General features: G+C 40.9%; 1 protein-coding gene across 1 annotated transcript; it reads left to right on the top strand.

Annotated features, from left to right (window-relative positions):
* The first annotated feature begins 1,573 nt into the window (after nucleotides 1-1,573).
* Nucleotides 1,574-18,069, top strand: mmp14a (matrix metallopeptidase 14a (membrane-inserted)). Its single transcript, XM_005750486.2, has 10 exons — nucleotides 1,574-2,004; nucleotides 11,378-11,526; nucleotides 11,738-11,860; nucleotides 12,040-12,347; nucleotides 12,495-12,656; nucleotides 13,716-13,855; nucleotides 14,252-14,390; nucleotides 14,521-14,671; nucleotides 15,933-16,048; nucleotides 16,219-18,069. The coding sequence occupies exons 1-10, from the start codon at nucleotides 1,921-1,923 to the stop codon at nucleotides 16,515-16,517; spliced, it is 1,671 nt and encodes a 556-aa protein (XP_005750543.1). The 5' UTR covers nucleotides 1,574-1,920; the 3' UTR covers nucleotides 16,518-18,069.
* Nucleotides 18,070-22,411: the final 4,342 nt, after the last annotated feature.

Here is a 22,411-nt window from a genome sequence, read left to right as displayed (position 1 = left end):
TTAACTTGTGTGTGTGTGTGTGTGTGTGTGTGTGTGTGTGTGTGTGTGTGTGTGTGTGTGTGTGTGTGTGTGTGTGTGTGTGTGGGAGTTAAACACACCTTCTCTTGCAGGGCGGGTTACTTTCTCCTGCCTTTCCAGCATACCTGGAGATAATGAACTCACTTATCGGTAAGTGCTGTCTGCTATTTAAGACTGAGGAGATCTTTCAGTCGATGCCTGATAGTTGAACTGGAAACAGTGAAGTGAAGTTGGCTCCTTCTTCAGTACTTTTCACACGCTCTGGTTTTTGTCTTCTCCTCACCTGTATCTCATTTCTGCACAGGGATCCCAGCTGTGTCTGAGTGAGTTACTGAGAGTTTTCCTCTGATGGATTCATCTGTGGGCTTGTTCGCACTAGAGTCCTGGACCCACCAACTTACTTTCCTTCTATTGTCAGTCTTGTTATTTGCTTCACTGAAAATAAACACGCTGTCTTTAATCCCTCAGAGTCCTTTTCTTTTTCTTCACTCCACTCAACTGACTGACTTCACTCTATTTTAACTTTTTAACTTTTAACTCTGCTGTTGCACGGCTGCAGTGATTTCCAATCTTCTAAAGCATAACAGTTTATGTGTAGAGCATAAGCTTGACAACTTCATTCACAGCACTGAGCTAGTTTAAAATTTTCTTGCATCAAATTTGAAACATTGTTTTGCACACTTTCACCCACAGCTGGTGATTTAATGAGGACACAGGGCCCCAAACAACATACAGGACACATGCATTCATCACGCTCAACAAAATCATAAACTGGCAATTTTGTTTTAAACAGTCTTTTTAAGTATTGTGAATTATGAGATCATACAACCACTGCTGTGAAACTAAAACCCAGAGCCCCACAGCACACAAGCCCACTCTCACAGCATTTTCTCCTCTTGTCTGGCACAGAGGAGCACAAAGAAAAAAGGAGGAGGTCCAATATTAAGACTTTTTTTTTCTCTCCTCAAAATGTTTGGAAACTATGCAAGTTATGAGAGGGAGAAAAAAAAGTCTTGCTCCCAGTCCTTCTAACTTATCTGAAGGAAATGTTGCCTGACTATCTTGCCTTCAGTCACACTCAGTAACAGTCTAAATGTAAAGGAGACCCTAAAATCATTGCATGTGTAGCCTTTTTTTGTTTTTTACCTGTTTTGAACTTGCAGGGACTTTTAGGTGGAAATCTTAACACAACGTGAAACGTGGCCTAACTCTTCTCCCTAAACCCAGACCGTCATGCTGTCCTTGTGTTCACTCGGGACACTGACAGACATTTCTGCACATGTTAACTTCAGCCGGTGCCCAAATCTTCAGCTTCCAAATACAGAAATTAACATTTCTGCTTCATACTGATACTGAAAAAGCATCAGGAGTGCGACCTCAGTGTTTTCAGTTATGGAGCTTTTATTTTCGTAATCACTCCCTTAATTACAAATAAATAAATAAAAGTGTAGTAGTGTAGTAATTGAACTTCCTAGCGAAGCGTGACGTTTTTTTACTGGAGGAGGACCTTGAAGAAAATGAGCCCCCCCCCCCCCCCCTCTTCCCTTTCTCTGTTGCTCGCTCTCTCCACGTCCACACACGCCACAGGTAGTCCTGCTATAGGGGAAAGGGAGTCAGACTGCGAGGCTTTAGGTTGCAGCATCTCTCTTTCCCTTTTCAGCCTTTTGCTTTTTGTTGTTGTTTCGGCTCCGACTCTGCTGCGATCGTTTCTGTGCGTAAAAGTTGCTGACTGCCCTGAAAGTGTCCATGCGGATACGACAAAGTTTTTGTGCCACGTTTTACAACGCGGAGTAGCATCAGTCGATTTTGTTTTGGAGTTTTTTTTTTGTCCTCCCTAATCAGGACGGATTTGTGTAGAGTGAAAGCTTCCTGAAATCTCCGAGATAATCTCCAGATATCACAATGATACTCCGGGTCCTCGCCCTGGCCTGCGGTCTCTGCTGCTTCGGTCTTACCTCCGTCATCGCAGACGTACTAAAAGCCGAGGTAAGTGAATTGGAGGTGCATTTACTTTATGCAGTGCACATTTATAGAGGCTACACGTTCATTTCTGCATGTGCAATACGAGCTGCAGCGTGTCTGCATTTTCAGGTGTGTTTTCCTCCCACAGTACTCGTGAAACTCTGTCTGTGTTTGCTCACTTTTTTGAAGAGTTGAGGTTTCCATGTGCTTAAAGCACGTATTACTAATAACTGTATAGTAATCTATTACTGTGACACTCCAATGACCTTTACTCCCTATAACTTTATAATTTTTAGTTGGTTTTTTTTCACTAAAAGCCGCCACAGTTCATGTTTATTTTCTCCTCTTCAAACAGCCTGACATTTTTTTCCAAGAACTTCCCAACCTTTATTTTTCCATCCAGCGGGAAAGAAGCCATGAGTCAAAAGCTTTCAGCAGTAAGTGGCAGAGACCCAGCCGTGCAGTGGCTGTGTACAGTGTGGAAATCTCAGCTGAGCTGCTTTGTTCTGAGAAAAAAAAAAAAAGGGGGGGGGGGTACTGTGGCGGTACTAAGGGGGAGGGGGTTAATGGTTTTCATTTGCCTGCACAGGCAGCACAGATGGGAAGCTGGTGAGGCCGGACATGTTGCACAGAGGTGTCAGCAGCCTGGAAATACTAAGGAAGAGTGCAGCTTTCTTCTGAAGAATTTATTCTGCCATCAGATCTCCAAAATAATTGAGTTCAAGCACCGTGGGTGGTTGTAGTCTCAGTCCATTTATGCACAACATACCTACTAAAAGTTCCAGTTTACCATAACATCATCAGTCAAAAGTACATTTATGTGACCATTTATGGTGCAATGTCCCGTGACATTCAGGCACGCTGCAGTCTACCATCCACTTCCTATAACGGACAGGATGCACCATTTAAAGATTTTAATGTGAAATTTGAGTCATCCCAATTGTGCAAAAGAAGTCATTTCAATTTACGAGAGTGTTTTGCAGCTCTGTGCGGAGACGAGAAGCACGAAGGAGGACCTTAGTCACTGACCACAAGTTGCTGGCGTGTGAGTCAAGCCAGACAAGGTGGATAACTCAAAGTCAGACAGTTTATAGGACGCCGCAGGCTGCTGTCCCGTGGCGAACACGGTGATGAATGTCTGTAAACAAAGTGAGAAAACACGGCTGTGTACTTCAGCGTCGCCTCTCACAGCTAGAAAACACCAACGTAGCGATGTATCAATAACCCTCAGTGCAAAAAGAAACACGATCGGGTGAATTGCGGCTGTCACGTCTGGCGATGGAGGCTGTGCACACAGTTTTACTGTCAGACACAACAGTCAGCCCTGATGGAGAAGAAGGATAAGTTTTAATTATAGGTTGAGGATTACATCACCTAAGATCTGTATATGAAACCTGTGATCAAACCGGAGACTCATCTGTGTGGAGAAAGTAGAATAAACTGCTGCTGGAAAGATATGAGATGCAAAAGACAAAATAACAAGTGTGGAAAAACCAGAGCAGCAAAGACAAAATAACAAGTGAGTGACATCAGTGTTTACTTGAAGTGGCTGAAGATCCTTTTTTTGGGGAGGGTGGGCGGAGTAACTCATACTGAGTTTACGGGAATTTTGTGGTTTATCAGTGTTGCTCAACTTGTTAACGTCGTTCTGACAAACTAATCCCAATTTATCCAAACTGAGTGAAAAGAGAAGCCCGGCTAACAGAGAAGTAAGACTTCCCCCTATGCTCTGAAAATTAAATCACTTCTTCTGAAGTACCCAGTTTTCCTTCCACCATCTGTTTTCATTCTCCCCCTTTTTTCTGCCTTCTCTATGGATTCTTGACTTAAATAAAATGCTTAGTTAGACGCCGTGAGCAGAGGAAGTGGGCAGCAATGAAAACAACAGACTCTTAAACAGGATTCTTGACTTTAAAAAAAAAAATCTGGAGATTTCCTGTTGCCATCTGGAGACGCATGTCTTATGATCCTAGCAGCGGGCTTGTACAGATCTGGTCAAAACACATCTGGGTTCAATTCCCTTTATCTTGACTGGAGCCGCTGTTGATGTAGCATCAAAGGGAAGCCCTTGCTTGAGATCTGCTGCGTGCTGCTTTGACAGGCCGCAGCTGTCACCTAAGAGATGTCAAAATAATCAGCTGCACCAGGCCTAATGAGAAACTGATGGACTTCAAGAGAGAGCTGAGGGGCTATCTGTGCTGACTGGGCTAAGAATATGGACATCAAAGAGAAAATAGTTAACTGTGACACTAATGGAGGCTTCAATTTAAGCTATTTTTAACTTAAAATAGATGCAGTTTAAAACTGCACTCTTACTGGTTTTGGTCTCAGGTGTACAGCTGATTGAAGGCCAGATGTGCAGTACTATTTGACATATTAACGATTTTTAAACAGCCATTTTACGAATGCTTTGGAACAAAACCTTCATTTTTACATTAAATTAAACACCTACACGTCACACCTGCAGGAGCTGCAGCTTCGGCCATGAAGCTCCTGGTGCACAGTCTATGTGCTGATGTTAATGCCAGAGGAGCTTTGGAGCTCTGCAGTTACTGAGTAAGCAGAGTGCCTGTGACTTTTACGCACTGTGAGTTGTTGTGGTTCCTAAATGCTTCCACTTTGCAATAATTCATTGATAATCAGCCTCTGTTGAATATCTTGGAGAGAAGAAGTTTCAAAAGCTGACTTGTTGCAAAGGTGGCGTCCCGTTACAACGCCACACTCGGACTCAGAACGATTCATTCTTCCACAGATTATTGCAAAAGCAGACTGTGTGGCTAGATGTTTGATTTAATACACCTGAATGTAAAGATTCAGAGGTGTCTCCCAATACTTTTGTCCACACAGTTGTAACAAAAATCCAATAAACAGTCTAATATGTTCCCTCTGAAAATAAGAAAGAGAACTTTAGTAGAACTGTGCTGTGGTGCAGAGTGTAGAGACAGTTCAGTAAATATTTCTATAAAGCTGTCGGGCATCAGTATAATAGTGTTTCACCATAACCAAAACCTCCGGTGAGTGCATTTTATGACCTGTTTGACCAGGAAGACACATGAAAGCAGACAAAACTTTGCACGGCGCTGGTGTGAGTGCTAACTGGGTCAGAGACGCCAAGAATTGAAGCAATGAGAGGTTCAGCCGCTCATGAGCAGAATTCTCAGTTTTTTCCGTTGGCACACGGCGAGAGGAACAACTGACTCAGTCCCTCAACTTTAAATTCAACCATACTCCTAACCTCTCACTCTCTGTGTCTGTGCCCACTCTCTGTCCTTAATGCTTTTACCTTTCCCTCTTTAATGTAAGTAACTCTGCACTTTAAATCATCTTCTGCTGCCCTCATTGCTCTGGTCAGTCTGTTTTCTTCACTCATTCCTGCTGAGATTTTAAAGACAGGAAAATTTAGTCTTCATCAAAAAAGTCAAAGAGGCAGCGTTTAGTGTTTTAGCAGCAGTGCAGTGGACAGAAGAGCGTGATTTAGCATCGTTTATAATATAAATATGTCCGTGAAACTCACACCATTGTCCTTCTTGTTATTGTTGTCTATTTTTTATTGCACAAATAGAAAAAAAAATCCCATATGATGCTTCTTCCTCTGAAGAGGAAGTGTCTTCATCGCTTTGTTTTTGACCTCAAGAACTATAAATTCTCCTGGAATTTTTTTCTTAACTCTAGTTCATGACATCTTGAGGAAGTTGTGGTTGGCTTTACGTATGTGTGCGCACCTCCAGTCTCATGAGAGTGCACCCACATGGCCTGTGATGGGCAACTCTATGTTCAGACATAATAGAGATCTTGTGTTGATAAGTGGAAAAGTTCCTGTTGTCAGTAATGGTATTTAAATTGAAGAATATAGGCCTAAAAGTAGAATGAGAAAGAGAATCTGTGATCACAGAAGCAAAACTTACCGCACCTTTGAGTTCCAGTGTGCCGCTGTGTCTGCGTGGCAGCATTTTGGCTCCATGTGGGGAAGACTTTACAAAGAAATGACAAAGAAAAATCTAATTTTTGGCTTCAAAAAAGCGGGAATGTATAAAGGAAGAAGATTTCTGACCAACAAAAAAAAGCAGCAGTGGTGACCAGGCGATAGCCACAGTGCCAGTATTTGCAGTTTGAGCTCTGAAAGATAAGAGCATCCTGTCTCAGCACAGATGTTTCCAATGGAAAGGGAATGGGATGGGTTGCTGTGACAGCTCAGGCATTGCAAAGTATATCACATAGGTCCATCTCTGTGTGCTGCATCCCAGAAAAATAACCTTGCATGCTTTTGGGTACAAAACTGTGAGACTTTTCTAAAGATTGTGAAAAGAAGCCCGATGAATAGTCTCCTTTGATAAGATGACGCCAAGATAACTCCATCCTCACAATCAGGGGTTTTTTCTGCTTTAAAATGGGCGTCTGGAAGCCCGATTGATCTGCAGAAAGTCCAGGCAATGAGTCTGTAATACCTTGGTTCACAGAAGTCTGGACATTTTTCTGGTACTTCTGGCCTTTCGATGAACAAAAGTGTATTTTATGACGTGAGGAAATGAAGCCTGATTTTAACAATGATCAAAGCAAAAACTTCTTTAGTTGGTGCCAAAAATGTTTATACGGAAATGTGCATATAAAGAGCAGGGAGCAGGGAGTTTAAGGTGCTGGGATACGGGGCTGCATGAGTGCAAAAGGTGACTGCCAGGCTCCACAAGCTTGGCAGAAAAAGAATATTCCAGCAGGATAACGATCAAAAACACACTCCCAACAGCACTCGAGAGTTTTTGAAGAAGAAAAAGCAGCTATGAGCTTTAAAAGTATGTTTCCTCAATTTCAGGGACTTGCTTCGAGCTTAATACGTTGCCATCTAATTTACAGTGAAGGGTAAAACTGCTGCTGAGCATTTTAATTCTATCTTTAATCTGCAGATTGTTGGAATTACAGGATATCATTGAGAGAACATCTGCCAAAGCCAATGATCCAGATTCAAACTTAAATGTTGCAGTTTGTTCTTTCTGCGTTTTTCTTCAACTCTTCTGTGACCAGACGCCACCAATGCCCCAGCAAACATTTCAGTGCTGAATAACCAAATCATAATCTAGTCATGGTTGAAAACTAGTTCACCTGGACACTTGGAATATAGAAAATAGGAAAAGTTTTCTTTTAAAAAATTAAGAATAATGAGTCAAACTGATACCTTCACTTTTTTGGGCCTAGACTTACTGAGCTAATTGTACCATTAAATCATTTCAGATAAACAAACTCCTAAGCGCCTTAAACGTGTTCTTGATTTTATTTACTTGCCTGTGTACTAACCCCATTATTTCTAGTTGTTTAAAAACGACGACAAATGCATTTAATTCCTACTTTGCCATCATTTGATCTGCATTTTTCTCTTTTTAAGAAACAGTCTGACCCGTTGATCTGTTGTACTGAGAAACAACATCAACATCCATCTGTCTACGGTTCAGTATTTGGCTTCTTATCACAACCATATTTGTTGGGATACTTTGTCCTCTCTCTTTAATGGAGAAAAAAATAGTGAAAAATGTCACGTCAGTTCTGCCAGACCCCAAAGTGAAATGTTTGCCTCATCAGTCTAAGCCCAGCAGATATGTAAATGACACAGAAGAAGAGCAAAAACACCATGGGAGCTGGAACAACTGCATTTTAGGCAACTGAATCAATCTATGATTAATTATCAATAAAGCGACAGAGTGGAGCTACATCGTGCAGCTTTGCCAACTTTTCCACTACGTTGCATCAGTTGTGTTTCTGTGCATTATATGTTCAGATCACACGTCACTACACGGGCTCAAAGGTGTGTTTACCAACCACCACCAGCAGTACTTTGACCACACATGGCTGTGTAGCCAGGTAATTGGCTACCCACAGGTCAACAATACCAGCCATGTACAAATCTTAATAAATAGAAGCTTTGATGGTGGCTGTAAGGGAGTTCCACAGAGGCGAGGTACATGCTGGGATACCTGGCGCTCCGACCGGAGGTGGTGGCGGTGTGTGGAGTAGTTTGGGACTAGAGGAGAGAAGTGGAGGTCCTCACAGTGTGGGAGAGACTTTCATGCAGTGGAGCAGAGAGTGTTTTTATAGAAGCAGACGCTTCACCGCACTGGAGCCACAGGGCACACTAGTTGTATTTAGTGGAGAGGCAGAGAAAGTAAATTTGGTTGGTTAGTGTTAGAGAGTCAGAGGATAAAATACATTTACTAGATGTTTAAATAATCCGACTGAATATGCAAAGATAGGGAGAAGGGGGATAAGTCGTCGCTCTGCGGGTTAACATAAGTGAACCTTGTTCTCTGGCCTCTCTGCCCACCACATGACTAACAGTAGCTGTGTGTGCACAGGCTGTGGATGGCCCAGTTGTTGCCCAGTTGCTCCTTTTCCATCCATGGTTTGCCCTTCACTTGCTGGAGGCAGGCTTGAAGAGAAAACCAGGACATATGGTGGAACAAGAGAGATATCTGAGGTTTAGATGACGCTAACGAAAGAATTTGGGGTAATTCCACTGGCTTAATTTGTGGTGGGGATAAGAATTTGTTTTAACTCTGTGTGTGCACATACATAATTGGAAACACACACTTGAAGATGCATTTAGCTTCAACAAGGGAGTCAGGAGATGATGAGTTAGCTACAACTCCAGTATCTGATAGTCAAATGTAAAGCTACAGCCTTTTTAAAATGTCATGAAACTGACTTAAGAACCTTTTATCAACACCAGCTGTGATGTTTGCTGTCATCACAGTATTAACAGAACATAGTGATAAAACAACAGCCGCTATGTATAGTGACAACTTTAAACTGCTTATCCAGATTTTTTTAGCTAGCTATTTCAACCGTTTATCCTTGTTAGCGTTTTTGTTTTCTATTGTCATATTTTTAGCTTGCAATTGCAATTTATTTTTAGTTAAAATTCATTTTTTATTCATAAGGTCAAGTATGTTTATTAGCATTTTTATTTATTTAACCATACAGTTTTAAATGCGCCAGGGTACTTGAGAGCAGTTTTTAGCACTTTCTGTATTGGCTAACAATTTAGCTATTTGTTTAGCTAGCTGTTTCAACCATTTGTTAGACATTTTGACCTTTATATGTTGACTCATATTATGCATATTAGGCTGTCTATTTATAGCCAAACATGGTTAAAACCTTGACCTCATTTCCCTGATCAAAATAGTTTGTGGTCCATGATGGCATAGACTAAAATGTGAACGGATGTATGTTGACGTTGTTTCTGTGTCATGCAGAGATCTACGCAGAGGAGTTTTTAGAAAGCGAGAAGCACAGATTACTGCCATAAAAGGATTAATACATCTATCTTTTGTGGCACAAACCCACTCATACAAACAAACACACCCACTGTCTACCATATCGTGTGTGCTATACATGGCTGTGAACCTTTAGCTCACCTGGTTGAGCAGGCAACCTATGTACCATGTTAATTTATTAACATTCATTTACATCTAAATTCAAGGCAGCGTTCAGGAAGTACCTTAAACCAGTGTAAAGGTTGCTCAGCTCAGCTTTTTATTTAGTTTAGCTTCTATCTACAAATGGGTAAACAACTACTTACTGTCAGCTACTACCTATTAGCTCTTTGACTTTTTTATCTCCTAGCAAGTAGGAGTGCCATCGAAAGTGGCATCTGACTTTTCTCACCTTTCCCCCATTGTCAAACTTCTCCATTACAGTGGCCCAGTTTTTGACCACCAGCAGTGGAAAGAAAAGACCGACCTTTAGTGTGTAAAGATAAACAGTGGTGGTTTCGGTTGGCAAGAGCACAGATAGGCAGACAGCGAGGAGGACAATAGACACAGACAGTGGCAAAGGGATCTTAAAGTTAAAGCTTTGAGGAGCCCAAATGTTCCTGAAGGTGTTTTTTTTTTCATGCCTCGTGACAGCTGTATTTGGCAGCGATCGTCTAGACAGAGTTCTGGGTCATTGTGACAAAGATGACATCAGTGTTTTATTTGGCTTTCAATTCCTCTCTCATGCCTCCTTATGACCCCACAACAAAGTTTCCCGTTACAAGTCCAGCAGAAATCAAGGGGACATTTGAGGGTTTGATGTTAGCTTTAAAGAAACCATAAACTGGGTAATGTCACAGTCACATGAAGAAAAGACAATAAATTTAGCATGCTGAGTTACCTCAGCGTGTGTTGGCTGCTGAAGAGGGAGGTTAAGCAAGACAGCATGGCACACAAAAACCCACTCATACACCCACACACACCCATTATCTGCCATATAATGTGTGATGTACAGCTGAACTAAGAGAAGCAGGTCCAAACAAGCTCTGAAAATTGACTTGAAGTAGACAAACACCCACAGGCTCATACGGGAGGCCAGTCCCTTCTTTTCTGTTGACTAAGATGTTTTTTGATGTTTTCAGGTGGTTTTACTGTTGTTTTTGGCCCGTCTGATTAACTCAGAGAGAAAGTAAAACAGAAAGATTTCAACAGCAATTATATGCCCAATAGAAAATAAAAGTCTCCTATAGCAACAATATTATTTTAGCAAATAAATTAATTTTTTTTACAAGCTTGAAGTTTTCCTTTTTGTGAGCATGCCTATTCGAGCACACTCCGCACTTACTCTACACTCACGCATCAGTAGATATCTAAGGTTTACGCGTAGTGGGAGTGTGACTTTTCTTCTTAGATGAAAATACTGCAGTAATAAAGGATGTTTTGGTGTTTCTAAAGCAGCGTGCCCACAAACTTTCTTGCATTATAGAAATATGTTAATCCATCTTATTGTCTGTTTTACAATTTGTGTTTTCTTTATGTTTCAGTTACTTATTTCATCAAAAAATTTGAAAAACATGCATTTGTGTGACTCAAAAATCACAAAGTAAATTACCAATCAAGGTCTCTGTCACTTAGGCCAAAAAACTAGCAGTCGCCAACCCCCACAGCAACACGTGGTCACGAGGGAAACGTGTTTTCCCTCCGTAGTTGGGGAATAGTTGCTAGATGTCGCTGGGTGTGACTGCCACATTTGCCATTTGTATCAAAGATGCTGAGTTGTCTGCAAACACTTGCCAACTACTTGCCAACCAGTACCAGTATTTTACCACTGAAAAGATACAACTTTTATTGTCTTTGTTTCCAGTTTACACTTTTTACAGTTGTCTGCCAATTAATATCTTCCATGCAAACTATGGGCAACTTCCATAACTGACATGTCTCATTTGTACCTAAATGTTACGTGTTTCTTGATGACAAAATTACACCACTTTGAATGAAAATGCTCATGTTAATAGTACTGAATTTCTAAAACTAAATACATACAAGACAGTTCTTCTTTTCAGTAAAGCATCAGTGTTTAGCTTAGTCCAGCTAGTCAGAAAATGATTTGTGTATTAAAGGTCTTATTCAACATTTATTTCTCTCCGTCTCTCCATCAGGCTTGGCTGCAGCAGTATGGCTACCTGCCTCCAGGTGATGTGAGAGCCCAAGCCATCCGCTCACCAGACACCATCATTAAAGCGATATCCGCCATGCAGAGTTTTTACGGACTGACCGTCACTGGCTCTATAGACACCAACACAATAGAGTGAGTCCTGGTTTACATTAAAGATAACAGCTTGGCCTCAGATTATTACAGGTGAATAGCGGACTGTCACATTCTTTATACACTTTTGGATAGAAGCGGCTGTGTGAGATGCTAAAACTGCCATTATTAAAGACTTAATAACTACAAGTTCTTCAGAGGAGTCCACATACTTTCTGGATTAAAACTGAAAGTGTTACCTTTGTGTTTCCAGGGCGATGAAACGGCCGCGATGTGGCGTTCCTGACAAGTTTGGACCAGTGCTGAAGAGCAACCTGAGGAGAAAGAGATATGCTGTGCAGGGTCTGAAGTGGGACAAGTCTGAGGTGACCTTCAGGTCAGAATTCACCACACTATTCAGTGATTTGGTTTTACTTTACAACTTGCATATAGAATCTGATTTATTCTGGAAATATGAAGTGTACTGGGTTCTAGCTCAAGAAAACACAGTGACTAATGCTAATCACAAATTGTTATTATTGACGTAAGCTGATTCATTTCTCTTTGCTTCTCCAGCATAGAGAACTATACCCCTAAAGTGGGCCAACGCGCCACGTTCGACGCCATTCGAAAGGCCTTCAAGGTGTGGGAGAGCGCCATCCCGCTCACCTTCAGAGAGATCCCCTTCAGTCAGATCAGAGGCTCACCTGATAAGTACGCAGACATCATGCTCTCCTTTGCAGAGGGATTCCACGGCGACAGCACACCGTTTGACGGCGAGGGCGGTTTCCTAGCTCACGCTTACTTCCCCGGTCCAGCCATTGGTGGGGACACGCACTTTGACCTTGCTGAACCTTGGACCACTGGGACAGTCGATCAGGGAGGTAAGAGAAAGAAGAGAAGTGGGTGAAAGGTTGAGAAGAAGAGGACAAGACAAACTTTGTGTATTGTAGATTGTTTGAAATCATGAAAACGATAGTTTCAGGACTTTGAACAGAGCTTTTGGCAACATTCTGATCTTCTCTTTGAAGGTAACGATGTTTTCCTGGTCGCTGTCCACGAGCTTGGTCACGCTCTGGGTCTAGAGCACTCCAACGACCCCGCTGCCATCATGGCCCCCTTCTATCAATGGTTTGACACCGAAAACTTCCAGCTCCCTGATGATGACCGCAGAGGAATCCAGGCAATTTATGGTGCGTTGGTTTAGTAGAAGAAGCAGGCATTTATTTATTAATGAACCAACTTTTTTGGTGACACTAATACTTTATGAGACTCCCCTCTTTGAGGCTACTGGGTCACTTTTTTACAAAGAAACCCCATCGGTCCCATGGCCTATAAGTAAAAAAGTAAACAGTTATCTTGACATCACTTGTCTGTTTTGTAAACTGGAGTTTTTAAAATCTGCTTTTAGAGGCAAAAGGTACCATATTTATATGTAAAGTTAGAGTTCTTCTTAATTAGCTAATGCTAGCAAGCTTAATCCATAAACTACCCTTTATGGACAAATAATTGGGCCGCCTACACGTTGCACCTACGGGAGCTGCTGAACTATGGAAAAATCATGCCATGAAGCTCCCAGTGCACAGTTGGTGTGCTGATGTTAATGCCAGAGGAGCCCTGAACTCTGCACTTATGGAGTCTGCAGGGTGTTTTTCACTGAGCCCGTTCTGTGACTTTATGTGGTCTTCCACTTTATGGATTCATTGCTGTGATTCATGAAACTTCCACTTTGCAATAAAACCACTTACAGCTGATGGTGGTATATCTAGGAGTGAAGGAACTTCACAAACTAACTTGTTGTAAAAGTAGCATCCTGCTACAGCACCATTCTCAAATTCATTGAGCTCTTTAGAAAAACCCATTCATTTATAAAAATTTGTAAAGTAGACTATATGGCTGTTTGTATACACCTGTGCCGATGGGACTGGCAACACCTGAACTCAAAGATTACGAGACTGCGTGGCTCTCCCCCTGAATTATCTACACAATACGATGCTAAGTAAAACCTAACAATTAAAACAATGTCCTTGAAAAAATATGTCTAAATAACAAAACCTTCTTTCACTGTGTCAGCATTGTTCTTTTTTTAGTTAAATTTAAGACCAATATTGAGTAAGTGCAATAAATCATCATTTTAAATACTGCAATATGTAGCAAAGCAAAAAGAAGTTCTAAGCATAATTAAAAATAGATTTCATTTTTTTTTGCGGTCCTGCAAATTAAGGATGTTTCACTTCTCTCTCTGATCATAGGATCAAAGTCTGGGGCTCCTCCTCCTCCTCCTCGTCCCACTAAACCCTCCAATCCCGACAAGCCAGACCACGGCCCTGATGTCTGTGATGGACACTTTGACACCATCGCTGTCCTCAGAGGGGAAAAGTTTGTATTTAAGGTACAAAAGACGGTTTCTTTGAGTTGGGGGCAGTGCTGTGTTTTCAATAACATAACCCAGCAGATAAAAATGCACAATCAGGGCTAACTCTGAAAAATCAACGTTTTAATCGATGTTAGAAATATTGGGAATCTTGACTACAGATTGTAGAGGAATCGGAATTAGAATATTTTATTTATCCCTAAGGTTACAAAATGTAATAATAGTAACTATGTAAACTAAATTAAATAATACACTACATCACAAAGTTACGCAATATAAGAAATAGCTCTTATATATACAAATAGCTTTATATATAATATCCAGTTCAGTGGTACATTTGGGTAATCTCAGAAGTTTTAATTATTAATGATTTGGTTGTTTAATGGGTCGATCGGTTCCCGTGTATCTTTTCAGGACAAGTGGTTTTGGCGTCTGCGCAACCACAAGGTGCTGCCTGGCTACCCGATGCTCATAAGCCACTTCTGGAAAGGCCTACCATCAAACATCAATGCCGCTTACGAGAGAGATGATGGAAAATTTGTCTTCTTCAAGGGTAGGTTCCATATGGGATCAGTGAAGAATCAGATTTATGATGACTGCATCGCTGCAGCTGTTGCATGTGTTCTACACTCTAATCTGACCGAAATGGTCTGTTTTCAATCTTTGTTCTTTTTAACTTCCAGGTAGCAGATACTGGGTTTTCAGTGAGTCCACTATGGACAAGGACTCTCCAAAGAGCCTGAGGGAACTGGGAGCCGGTGTGCCCGAAGATAAGATCGACGCCGCTCTCTTCTACACGCCAACAGGACAGACGTACTTCTTCAAAGACTCTCAGTGAGTTTTCCTTTTTATTCCCCATTTGTTTTATTTTGTTTCCTAAATGAGAAGAAACCTTTCTCACAATATATGCAACCTTATCTGTTAAGGTATTTTTAACTTTTTATATCATACCAAACCTCTTTTCAAATCTGCATGTAATGTTAGGTGTTAGATTGATTAAAAAAATCGTTTTATACTTTTAATTCTTGTTATATCCTCATGAAATGGGTTTTACTGTGAAGCCCCATAAAACAGTATTTGTACACTTAAAAAAAATTATTTGCTTTCATAAACATGAATCCAACAGAGTAAAATCCAACAGAAATATGTCAAATCAAAGTTTTATTTATTAAAATAATCAATCATTAAGGAAAATATACCTTAATGTATAGCTATCAAGGAAGTGTAATTTAACCAGCTTCAGTAAAATTTAACGTTTTACCTTGTGCTTTTGTAACACTTTGCGAGCTCATCTGTGAACTTGTTAAAAATAAGTACTGCTACTCTCATGCTGTCTAACATACACACAGTTGCAGATGGGCATGAGAATTGATTTTTACCCCAGCAGTAACAGTAGGTTTTGTTTTTTAATAACAACATAGAGGAAATATGTGAGGGCTGACTTGCATCAAAGCTCCGAGACATCTTAAAAGATCAAATTCCAGACCTAACATTGGTTTTATGATAGAATACAAACAGTTTGCTAATTAAAGGGGGGAAAAAGTCACCATGAAGCGTCTCAGTAATGTGTTGGGCCGCTGACGTCTGTGTGAACAGCAAAGCGTTGACCTCTGAGTCCCTGAACTCTGCTGCAGGGATGGAGCACAGTCCTCTCTAAAGATACTCCCTGTGTTTGATGGTGAGCACTGTTTTTATATGCCAGTCCAAAATCTTCCACACATGTTTAACTGGGTCGAGATGCTTAAAAGGCGTTAACATATGATTCACAGCACTGTCATGTTTTTGCTCAAACCAGTGAGTGATCATTCATGCCTCGTGGACGGGGCTTTTGAAATCCTGGAAGAACCACACATGTTTCGTCATTGCCTCGAGGGCTCAAGTTTTTCCTTTAATTGGCCACCAATCTGCACGTCTTGAGGCCATATTTTTAAAAAAAATCCCACTTGTAAAGAGATGGAGCAACCCTTTAAAGCCCGATGTAGGACTACTGCCTATAATATGATTTCGAGTTTAAGTCCTCTGCTCTGCCTCTGTTGCTCGAGGTGCCCACCCGAGGCCGTTTTTTTCTTGTCTTTAATGTTTCCGTCATTTGCAGATATTACCGTTTCAACGAGAAGACTCGCAGAGTGGACAAAGATTACCCGAAGCCCATCAGCAAGTGGACCGGTGCACCAGATAACGTCAAAGCAACCATCATGAGTGAAGATGGATGTAAGGGTTTTTTAATTTGCTGCTTTCTTTTTGAGATCTCAGATGCACTGGTTAGATTTCTGAAACAACAATAGTTTCAGAATTAGTTTAAGAATGAAAATTATTAGATTGCAGCTCCATTGTTGACACTTAAAGAATTTCTGTGACCATTTCGGACCCTGTTTCCACAGCTTACACCTATTTCTACAAAGCCAACAAGTACTGGAAGTTTAACAACCAGTACTTGAAGGTGGAGTCCGGCTACCCCAAGTCCGTGCTCAAAGACTGGATGGGCTGCGAGAACGAGGACCCCAAGAAGGGTCGCAAAGAGTCGGATTCGGAGAGCTGGGCCAATCCCCTGGCCGTTGTGATCCCCGTCCTCCTTCTGGTGCTGGTTGTGATCACCCTGGGAGCGCTTTTGTTCTTCAGGAAGTACGGCACGCCCCGACGCCTCCTCTACTGCAAGAGATCCCTGCTGGACAAGGTGTAGACAGAGCAGCAGGTAGCTGACAGACTGCCGCAGAGGGACAGAAAGAGACGGAGCGAGGGCCGAGCGAGGATGGAAATCGAGAGGAAGAAGAAGAAGAGAGAAACTGGAGAAAAACCTGAAGAAATGAGAGACAGGAGGGGGACATTTTTTAAAGTTTTTTTGGGTGGTTTGTAAGTGCCATAAAAAGGGGAAAACAAAACAATAAAGGCCCTTGAAACTGAAATCAGGAAAATGTATATTTGTATGTTAACTATTTACGTGTACTGTTGTGTGTTGAGAGATTAAGAAAATACCCGCAGTCTCACACAGAGGAGGGAGATATACAAAGACTCATCCTCATCAGCAGCTTAACCTCCCACCTCTCCCTTCTGTCCCCCATCTCATCCCATCCTTTCCCTTAACTGGACGACTCCACCTGAACTGCTGTCTGACTCACTTATAATTCTGAAAACTGTGTTTCTGTTTGACTTTTACCACGAAATTTGTCTCTGGTAACAGTGTTGGGACTTTTTTGAGGGGGGAGATTTAAAGTTTCAACATGACATTTTCCTCTTAAATCAGTGTTTCGTTTTTTTCTTTTCTTTTTTAACCAATAACAAGGCTACAAGGGAACTATGACCTCAGTACATAATAGTGATTTAAAGCATCCACAGCACTGAGAATAAATCCAAGATTTCAATATTTTCTAACACAAATGACACAAAGTACTAATTCTGTTTCGCAACGTTTACAATAACTGAGCTTTTTTAAATCTAAAATTGATGTTTATGGGGGTGAATGTTCCTATTTGTTAATGAAAGGTACTTGATGCAGTCGATACTCCCTGTAACTGTATGTAGTGGCTCTCTATGTAAAAGCACATTTCTTGTGCACAGTGTTAGCTTTGATTGATGCAGGCTTAAACATGCACACACGTGGGTTTGTAATTCAGGCTTCACACCGAGTCTAAAAACCGAAACATGAACACGAAGGATTTTGTCTTACACTCAAACTTGCAAACCAAACTCAGTGCAAGCAGTCAGATGGTAAAGATTATGTTTTTAAATGTGATGCTTTGTCTCTTTTTTTTTTTCTTTTTTTTTTTTGAAGTACAGTAATGTTAAATACGAGCAGAGCTACAACGTGGTGCAATTTTTAATTATGATTGTTTTCATGGAAATTCTTGTTATTATAAGTATGATTATTGTTATTATTGTTCTCTTGGAAAAGTTTGAATACTTTTGGTTTTCTTTGTTTTTGCGCATTGTCATTTGGAGTCCTGCTGGACAGAGGCATAACGTGACAATGATGGAAATGAATCCCAGTTTACATCCAGTGTGAGAAGAATTAGTTCAGATCAGGGGGGTGAATGTGAGATATGGGATATTTTTTTATTGTAATACCCAAAATAACCCAGATGTTGGCACAAGCAACTCTATTTATTAATGCGAATGGTGCTTGATTTTTTTTTTTTTACACCAGTCAAATCTAAAGATAAATTGATTTAATTCATAACAATGATAATGGTAATTATATTTATAATGATGATTTTATCAATAAAATTGAACAAATACTTTTTTTCCTGCCTGTTCACGTTTATATTTCATCGGATCGAGTGGAATTAAACTCTTTTCTACATTTCCCCATTCTGCACGCCACACTTATACACAGTCTTAATAGTGATACCGGAAAAATTAAAGTTTACAGTAAATGCCAAGCGTGTAGCTACTAGCCATTCGAGTAAAAGGTAAAGTAGGGTCAAAAACTGAAGCACTGAGTGGATCTGAAGACATCTGAGCTGTGAAGTTACTCAGAGATGTGATTTAGTAGAAACAGTCAAAATATAAATAAAGGAAGTTAATGACAAAAAATGATCTGTTGCATTAAAGAGATGAAATTGTTATCAAACAGTACGGTTAAACTAATAAGCTCAGCAGATGCTAGTTTACAGTTTAAGAATCTGGTGAAAATTATGAATGAAAAGATGTAAATGATCAGCGTCAGAGGTTGAAATTTCAGGCCTACAGTGCAGTTAAACAAGAGACATTGTTGGCTTGTCACACCAGATGAATGAGATCTGCTTCATTTAGTGGTAGCTGAATGTGATCACTGATGGTAAGTCCACATCTGAGCATCACCAGGTGGGCTTGGTGAAGTCAGGTGTGTCAAACATATGACCACAGTGCTAGAAAATGCTTCACCCACAGTATAATCAAGCCCACGGGAAGGCTTTGGAAAACGTGAAAATACTGAATATTTAACTGACAAAGAGACGCATGACCTGCCATAATATACCAAAGTAAACTAAATAAACTCTTAAATGACAGAAAATGGAACCTTGTGTTTTTTATTGTTTTTTACTGAATAACATTTATTTATTTTACTATTGGTTGGTAAAAAAAAAAAGGGCATTACTCAAAGCGTAAGCCCAATGCGACACTCTCAGTAACACATTACTGATATTGCGATTCTTTTTCTAAAAACATGGCATTGATTAAATTCATAGTTACATTTTACACTGAATGAAAGGGGACCACTCTGTTTTTATAGGTTATAAGACAATAGTTAAGATCGAGCTGAACTCTATTTGGCCCCCTTTGCAAAGGGAGTTTGACATCCTGTCCATCTGGCCCGGCTTTAGAGGTACGTCAGTAAACAAGGTTTGACAACAGCAATCAAAATGTGTGCCAGCTGATGCCATATTATTTCACTGCCATGTCTCCTACTAAATTTGTCTTTCTTATAGACAAAACTGGTTGTTTGGGAGGGTTACATCATTCCTGCTGCCTTCAGTTTCAACTTCTGCTGTCTCCAGATCAACATCTGTGGTTTTCTCCTCCTTTTTTTTCCATTCAGGAGGGGTTTTTGTGTTTCGTTTCATTATATGCTCTTGTGTGGGACAAAAACAGTCATCAGAACTGAGCTGAGGTGATTACGCTCTTACTGCAGTGTTTCTGTGTTTTCATGCACAGCCTTAAAGAAAGTGAAAAAAGCTGTCTGATTTCCGTTGTGCACAACAATCTAAAATCTGTTGTAAGTATCCATATAAGCTCTAGCCGTGAGCACCTCGACCTACAGTAAGTGTTCTCTGCAACCTTCAGAAGCAGAGAAAACACAGCGCAGTGCTGGGCCTTCAGAGGAGAAAGGGTTAATAAGCAGAGCGGCACGAAAACAAAGATGGGGAAAAAAGAGAAAAAACAGAGAGAGATATGTGTCAAAGGTCATGTGTCACGTTTGAATTGATAAAGGGCTTTCACCAGGTTTGAGCCTGCTGCAGGAGAGCCTGGTGCAGCTGCTGGAGGGCTGCAGAGGAGCCGTCTGGATACAGTTACACCGCTGGTTGATTTGGACCCGAAGTCGGCAGTCATGTGTCGAGGAACGAGCTGGAAAAAATGATGGAACGGTCACATTTTTCAGAGAAACGCTTTCCAGCCGAGCATCTGGTATTCTTGAAACATCGGCTGCAGCCTGCACATGCGTGTGTGTGGATGCTGCACCTCTTTGTGTGTGTGTGTGTGTGTGTGTGTGTGTGTGTGTGTGTGTGTGTGTGTGTGTGTGTGTGTGTGTGTGTGTGTTCACATTTAAAGGTAACGTTTCTCTTAAAACATGCCATTATACACACAAATAAAAACCGTTTTACAGAAAGAAAAACAAGAAAAAGAAGCGAGTAAGTCAGCTGAGAAGAGGGAAGGGATGGCCAGAAATTATCTCATAGGTTTGGGGATATGATTCCCTTTGCAAGTTCCTCTCCAAAAGCATTTTTTTTGCAAGCAGCCTCCTCCCCGTCCCTTAATTCCTCTTATTTCCTCACCCGCTGCAAAATGGTTCTTTTTATGAGGCTGCAGACTCGAACCACCCCTCCTCTTCTTACCACAAGTATCTCTGGTCTGTTTTTGCTCTTTCTTCCTCCCCCCCCTTACCCTTTTTTTCCTCTCTGGTTTAACCCTTCACATCCACACAACAGCAAATGGTAAATAACAATAATGATGGATTAACCACAAACTTAAGGAGAATATTTAAGCGACTCTGACCTCGCCTGTTTTACTTTTAGTTTTCAGCACTTCTATCTGCGGCCCTGTTTGTCCATTTTGTTCTTTATGAATGCAGATTTTGTTCAGGCCTTATCTATTTTAGATTGTAATTTGATAACTAGCTTAATGTTGTTTTTAAGGAAAACAAAAGACAGTAAAAAGAGCAATATAGTCCATGTAATGCACCACTTCCTTGTTAAGGCGAGCTATCGTTGGCTTCTTAAAGCTGCATTTCTTCTCTTTTGGGGTCATTGTTTTCTGGAGAAAGAAGCTGTCATCACAACACTGACAAATCACTGCATGTTGTAAACTTGTTAGGGAAAAAACAATGTTTATTTACACATCCAGCATTTATGCAGCAACACTCTGGGCTCAGGTTTCATGCAAACTCGTGATTATAAACCTCAGTTTTGCACGCCAGCATATCAGGAGGGGAAATTTGGGTCTTTAATCTGTTAAATGTTCTGTAAACAAAACTCTAAACAAAAAGAGCATAATGAAAGAGGTGGGGGTAAAGTTTGATAGACAGCAATGCCCATTCAGCAGGGACGTTACAGAGTAGTGGCCCACCCTGAAGTACATTTCTGCATAAATGTGGTACCTACAGTCACGGTAAAAGGAAAGTATACCCTCTTTAAAATGCTATATCAGCACAAACACCTCATACCAACTGTCAGCGCAGTGGTAGAGGCATGATGGAGCCATGGGACCTGGCCACCTTGCAGTCACTGAGTCAACCACAAACTTCTCTGTTTGCAAAGAGTCGAACATGAGGCCATATTTGCCCAAACTGGGTCGGTGATCACAGGAATCCCAAGCACAGGCATATTAACAAGAGAATGGCTGAAAAAAGAAAGAATGAAAGTGTTGCGATGGCCCGATTAAAGTTCAAACCGCAGCTTGATTGAAATCCTGAGGGGGGAATTTAAGAGAGCTCTGCATAAATGACTGCAAATTTCAATGAACAGAAGCAACACTGTAAACTGTAACTGGATCAGAATTCTGGATCAAAATACACAAAAAACGTATTTAAGTCATCACTGTTATTGGTGGATCTACAAGCAACTGAAGCATGAGGTGTGTGTAGTTTTTCACACACTGGTTCTCTGTTTCTACTCTTCTCAAATTCATTAACTCACCTGTTGTCATGCAAAGGTTGTGTGTTACTGAATGAGACCCTCTGCTTCACTTTCAGGAGTAAACCTGACAGAAGTAACCTGACTAACCCCTCAGTTTCCACTTTTTTTCTCTGCACATCTGCTCGACCTTTTTCCTCCTCCTCTGGCTAAACTCTCTGTCACCTGCTCTTTCCATTTGTCTCAGTGGACTTCTCTCCCGCACTCTGTCGACTTATCCAGCTGCTGCTCTGTTCGAACAGTGAAGGATTTGTAGATGCTGTGTGGGAATGCTTCCTGTTCCAGCAGACAAAACATTAGGCTTCAGTTACCCGTGCACTCATCCTAAAGTTTCTAATGTGTCTTATACAGATGCAATAACAGAAGCAAGTTAACTTCGGGAAAGCAGCTGCATTTTGATTTTTCATTTATCTTGCTATAAAACACAAAAGCTCTGTCTGTCTGTTTGTTTCTTTGTCCGCAAACTCCTCCTACACGATTAAGAGTTGAGCTGCTAAAAGTGGCACACAGGTACCTCCTAGGCCCCTCAAGGTCCTTATCTATATCAGACATTATGAGTTCATCATGTTGTTTAGCAACTACCTACCAGTGGGCTAAAATTACCTCTTTTTTCCTTTTTGCTTTCATACAACTACAACGTCTCATGAATGCATTCTGTGATTTTAACTTCATGACAGTCTCAGTTTTGTCTGCAAAAGCCAAATTACACATTACAAAAGACAATGTTAGCGTGTTGCCTAGCAACCAC

Source organism: Pundamilia nyererei, unplaced genomic scaffold (assembly GCF_000239375.1).
Source record: "Pundamilia nyererei isolate P.nyererei 1_Seehausen unplaced genomic scaffold, PunNye1.0 scaffold00275, whole genome shotgun sequence".
Lineage (NCBI taxonomy): Eukaryota > Metazoa > Chordata > Actinopteri > Cichliformes > Cichlidae > Pundamilia > Pundamilia nyererei.
The sequence above is the reverse complement of the archived record's forward strand: the minus strand, read 5'-3'. Positions and strand labels throughout refer to the sequence as shown.

Excerpts from the sequence above, each read along its gene's own strand:
- mmp14a (XM_005750486.2), top strand. The coding sequence starts at position 1,921 with ATGATACTCCGGGTCCTCGCCCTGGCCTGCGGTCTCTGCTGCTTCGGT. Across the intron at positions 11,861-12,039 it reads AAGTCTGAGGTGACCTTCAG|CATAGAGAACTATACCCCTA; the intron begins GTCAGAATTCAC and ends TTGCTTCTCCAG. Across the intron at positions 12,657-13,715 it reads AGGAATCCAGGCAATTTATG|GATCAAAGTCTGGGGCTCCT; the intron begins GTGCGTTGGTTT and ends CTCTGATCATAG.